Source organism: Pollicipes pollicipes, unplaced genomic scaffold (assembly GCF_011947565.3).
Source record: "Pollicipes pollicipes isolate AB1234 unplaced genomic scaffold, Ppol_2.1 Scaffold_5724;HRSCAF=6776_pilon_pilon_pilon, whole genome shotgun sequence".
Lineage (NCBI taxonomy): Eukaryota > Metazoa > Arthropoda > Thecostraca > Pollicipedomorpha > Pollicipedidae > Pollicipes > Pollicipes pollicipes.
The window spans coordinates 37,354,959-37,360,169 of NW_023596746.1; the positions used below are offsets into that span (position 1 = coordinate 37,354,959).

Genomic DNA, 5,211 nt, shown 5'->3' on the forward strand with positions numbered 1-5,211 from the left:
TTGACACATTCGTAGAATAAATTAGCACACAAATGAAGATCCAATTGCAATAACCCCTTTTTCGCGGCAAACGACAAAACAGCCGGAAATTCACTGCTAGCTGCCTGAATTGCAAAAATTGCTGGTTTAACACCCGTTTTAATTGCATGAAGATATTTTCGTAGAGTCCTGCTGAACGTGCATTGCATGAGGTGGGCGTGTTTCTAACATCTGGAGCGCGGCGGCCCAAACGAGCTTCCTGTGCCCGCAGTCACGCGGTGGCCTTTCGGGGTATGAGTACCGCTTCTCGCGAGAGGTTGGGTGGGGCGCATTGCCGTGGTTTGCCCGAGGTTCTCGGCAAACCTTTCTTAGTGGCATGATTTCCAGGCATAGCGGCGGTCAATTGGCTCCCAATCAATGCTGTGCGACGTCCGATGAGGTAATCATATGACGTAATAATGCAATGACTTATGGAGCAGCATATTAACGAAACAGAGATATTGTGTTGTCTAAAGCAGTCTTTTACACTTGGAAGTACAGAGTAATGCAACTATAAGCCTCCCTCTTCCTCTCCATAACCTTCTCAGGTGTCCTTCTCCTGTCCCTGTCCAACCCTCCACCTCTCCTATCTCTCTCTCCTATCGTATCTCTCTCTCCTCTCTCTATCTATCTGCTCCTCTTCTCTCTCTCTCTCTCTCTCTCTCTCTCTCTCTCTTCTCTCTCTTCTCTAGAGTCTCTCCTCTCTCTCTCTCTCTCGCTATCTCTCTCGCTCTTCTCTCTCTCTCTCCTCTCTCTCTCTTCTCTCTCTCTCTCTCTCTTCTCTCTCTCTCTCTCTCTCTCTCTCTCTCTCTCTCTCTCTCTCTCTCTCTCTCTCTCTCTCTCTCTCTCTCTCTCTCTCTCTCTCTCTCTCTCTCTCTCTCTCTCTCTCTCTCTCTCTCTCTCTCTCTCTCTCTCTCTCTCTCTCTCTCTCTCTCTCTCTCTCTCTCTCTCTCTCTCTCTCTTCCTCTTGCTCCTCCTATCTTTCTCTCTCAGTCAAGTCACTCTCCTAGCTCATCGCTCAGGTCTTTTCATCGGTGAGTAGCTAAATTCTCCTTATATCCATTCAACCAATCAGCGTCTTTATGTTCAGGCAATCCGTCATGCACTCTTACCACGGATCGCTTGCACAGTTTAATTGCATGCATCGGTGTGAGCGGTCCATCGCCCAGACGGTCCATAATGGTTCTTCACCACATCTCTCAGTAGTCCATCGTCGTACCCGTCCACCGAGCGGGACCCCCGCGCTCCATTGAGGGACGCGCGGCGGGCGCGGAGGACCTGCGCCTCTCCTGTTTCTTGTTCTGCTCCATCTGCCGGATGGCCTCAGACTGACGCTGGTTTTCGCCGTACTCTCGTTTCAGCAGCTGCAGCTCCTTCACCAGTCGCGCCTCCTCATCCACGCGACTCTCGAAGTCTCGCAGCAGGGCCTCGTGGCCAAGCAGTCCGGCCGACGCCCGCTGGCCGGCCGTGCGGTTGCGAACGTGGTCGCGCCGCTGCTTCAGCCGCGCAAGCCCCTCGCGACCGTGCGTCACTTCGGCAGACACCGTCTCGAGCGTGTTTTTGCGCCGCTGGTTCTCTGCCTCCTCGAACTGGATGCGCTCCTTGAGGTGCGTCAGGATCTGCACAGTGTTGCTAATCTTGCGGCGCAGTTTGGTGAGATCCTCGTTGCGCTCCTCAATCTTCTCGGCGTACGTCTGGTTCTCGATCTTGAGCTGCTCGAAGTCGATCAGGTGAATGCCGCCGGCGAGCTCCTCGCTGTCGCGCAGCGTCTGCTCAAGATGGCCAAGGCGTGTCTCGCGGCGCAGGCTCTCAAGCCGCGCATCGTGCACCTCCAGCTCTTTGGCCTGTTCGCGGCTGATGAGCGCTTCAACCTCGTCGGCGCGCATTAAGCGGCCGGTGCGGCTGCTACGCGCATTTAGCGCTACCTGACGGCGCAGCTCCGTCACCGCCTCGTACTCGGCCGCCACTATGGCCATCTCCTCGTCCACCTGCGCGTGAAACTCGACCAGCTCTTCCAGCTGGCGCTGCTTCTCGTCAGCGAGAACGCGCTGCTGCTCTCGGATCCCGTGTAGGTAGCGTGTGTAGCGCTGCTCCAGCTCGCCCACGTTCTTTTCCACGCGCTCCGTGTCCTCTGTCTTGTGGCTGAAGTGTTCACTGAGCCGCTGCTGGATGCGCTGGTTGTACGTCAGCAGCTGGCGCCGCTGCATTAGCAGGCTGTGGTGTTGCTGCTCCAGGTTGGTGCGCTCCACAAGCCGTGTCAGGTCACTCTCCCCGTCGTCGTGTCCTTTGGTCGTTTCCTCGCCGGTCGTCTCCTCGCTGCCCGTATCCACACCGGACATTTCTCTGCTGGTTAAATTCTCGCTGCCTTCCTTCACACTGGACGTCTCTCTGCCGGTCCTCTCTTTGCCTGCGGTCTCCTCACTCCCTTCCCTCACACTGGACGTTTCTCTGCTGGGCGTCTCCTCGCCTGCTGTCTCCTCGCCCATTGTCTCCTCGGTGGTTGACTCTCTACTTCCCTGCGTCACTGTCGTCTGTTCGCCGCTCACCACGCTCTCCTGGCTGGTAGCGGTCTGCTGTTCAGTCTCCTCTTCCCCTGCTGATGTCTCAGATGTCGGCTTCCCACTTTCTGTGGATGGATGGACTTTCTCTCCTTCAGGCGCGCTCTCCGCGAGCTGGTCGATCTTTTCACCTCCAGTGACTTCGTCTCCTTGTGTCCTGGTTTTCTCTTCGCCAACAGGTAGTGTCACTCGCTCCTGTAGTTTTCCTCCATCCACAGCTTCCGTCTGCTCGTCAGGCTCCTGTGCATCTGATAATTCTGCTGCATTTTGCACAGTTTTATCTTCTATTTCACCCGTGGCTTGCTCTTGGTTCTCGCCCTCTGGAAACTGGCCCTCTGAAAATATCTCCGTTCCCTCTTCTTTTGCGCCACCGATCTGACGCTCGGCATCTGCATCCTTTGGGACGTCTCCCTCTTGCTCTCTAGCTTCGCCACCCCCTCCGGCTGATCCAGCTTCAGTGGCGTTTTGAGCACTCTCAGCCTCTTCTGCGGTCACCTTGCCTTCCGTAGCCCCTTCCGTCTGCTCTCCAGTTTTTTCATCAGTCTGGAGTTGAGAACCCAGCGTCTCAGTGTCTCCAGTCCCCTCAGGCACCGCACTTCGAACTTTGGCCTCACCAACCTGGGAAGTTTCACGGGCATTACCTTTCAAATCGGATTCTGGAGAATCTTCTCCAGCTGGCTCTTCCTCCTTGTCTACTTCCTGTGTTTCTGGCGGCACCGGCTGGCTGCCGCAAGTTGCTTTCTGTCCTCCATTCGCAACATCCGCAGCGGTTTCTTCTACTTTATTTGAGGGTTTACTTGCTTCCTCATCCTCGTTAGTCGGAGTTTCCGGGCTCTCTGCTGGCACTTCTGGGTTCGTATCCGGTACGTCTTTGCTTTTATCTTGAGCTTGTGAGCTTTCAGCGGGTGTCTCTGGGTTTTTGGCGGGTGCTTCCGGAATTGCAACAGCTGCTGCTTCTTCCGTGATGTGTTCAAGGGTGTATCCAGCCTCCTGGCTGTCCTCCGCTGGTTTGTCTATGTCTTCGATCTCCTGAAAGCCACCAGGCTGCTCGTCTATCGTTGCTTGTTCCTTCGGCTGCTCCATGCTGAACGAAATACAGATAAAGTATCAACAATGTATGAATAGGCTGGTATAACAATGGAAGGGATGAATAATTCGGCTACCATACTCTATGAGCCGAGCGACTGGCCAGATTACCGCCAGTCGGAGGCTGAGCGAGCAAACACACCGCCCCACCGACTGCCAATGCCGCCTAATCAAACAATGCAGACCAACGAAACACACCCCTCTCCGAACGAACTACTACAAGGCCATAAATGACACTGTGAAACTTTCCTTATCTGCCTTCCGCAATGGCCGTCTTACACAACATTGCTAACCTCATATATCACTTAAATATGTGATACCTACGCTTCTCAGAGGTGCTATACACTGCTAGCATTGTTAGGAAGTTTTATGTATGCAAGGCAACTGAAATGAAAAATATATCCGAACTAGCTGCTGTCTAAAATCTGGATGTCAAAATATTTTAACGTTTGCCCATTTAAGGTCGGTACATCATTTTAAAACCGATTAATTGCTCCAATCATTTTATGGGAAGTACTTACGTTGATGTTTGCGCTCACGTTTGCATCTCGTTAAAGATGAAGCTTCAATATATTAACATGTTTTGGTGGTGCTATCACTAACGGGCTTCACTAAGTACTGCTTTATAATAGACACCTGTTTTGCGATGTGTGCTGTTTAATAACAAGCGAAAATATTTGATAGGATTGTACAGTACGAAGGCACAAAGGCGACTAAGCATATGTACCGTGATCTGATGCTGGGAACACCTCAGATGAGGAGGTTTATCACCAAGACAATGTCTTAAATTATAAATCGGCCTCAAGAATCTCCAAACCACGCATGGACTACAGATACCTGAGTTGATTTAAAAAGATCAGTGGTACTGGATCAGTGCATCGAACGTGCAATGCAAATATATGGGATCAATGTATCAAATAGTTTCTTTTACATTGACCGTGAACATTTTTGTACACCGTTTGAACGCGAATCTGCCTGACACAGCAATCGATACTTGCATGTGTCTAGAATATTTATGTGTGGCCGCTCGCCTGTGTCGTAAGCAGAGGCGCGCATGAGGTGGTAGCTCACGGGCCAGTGACACTTCTGAGCGAACGCGAAACCCCGGGTGTAAGGGAAAATCATCACATAAGCGTGCCAGAAGGGTGCCTAATTTCAGTTCGCCATCACAACACACTAAAAAGTGTTACAAAAACCTAAAACACGATGCACATTTGGGTGGGTCTGAGGCTGCTGCTCCTCACTGAGTGTAGGTCACTCTATCAGGAGCCGCAGCCTCAGAGTATTTGTGCAATATCCGGGCTCCTGTAGGGCGAAGCCTTGCGTGCACACCCCCCCCCCCCCCCTTCCTGTGGTCGTAATTACGATACTTCTGTTCACCTCCTGGCTGTTTCATTCGCCTCATTAGATCATTCTTGGCCATCTGACGATTGCTTATGCTCTTAGCTCTCGAATGACGTTCTTTCGTTCTTTCAGACGTTCTTTCAGATACATTATTTTTGGGCATTCTAATTACCGTAACAATTTGTTGATTGTGTATTGTTTTTAC

At 51.9% G+C, this 5,211-nt stretch overlaps 1 protein-coding gene across 1 annotated transcript; it reads right to left on the bottom strand.

Annotated features, from left to right (window-relative positions):
• Positions 1 to 997: 997 nt before the first annotated feature.
• LOC119103469 (coiled-coil domain-containing protein 96) lies at positions 998 to 4,317 on the bottom strand. Its single transcript, XM_037227019.1, has 2 exons — positions 4,184 to 4,317; positions 998 to 3,660 (listed from the first exon to the last, which is right to left on the bottom strand). Exon 2 carries the CDS (start codon positions 3,657 to 3,659, stop codon positions 1,218 to 1,220), a length of 2,442 nt encoding a protein of 813 aa, XP_037082914.1. The 5' UTR covers position 3,660; positions 4,184 to 4,317; the 3' UTR covers positions 998 to 1,217.
• Between the last annotated feature and the right edge of the window lie 894 nt (positions 4,318 to 5,211).

Excerpts from the sequence above, each read along its gene's own strand:
- LOC119103469 (XM_037227019.1), bottom strand. The coding sequence starts at position 3,659 with ATGGAGCAGCCGAAGGAACAAGCAACGATAGACGAGCAGCCTGGTGGC.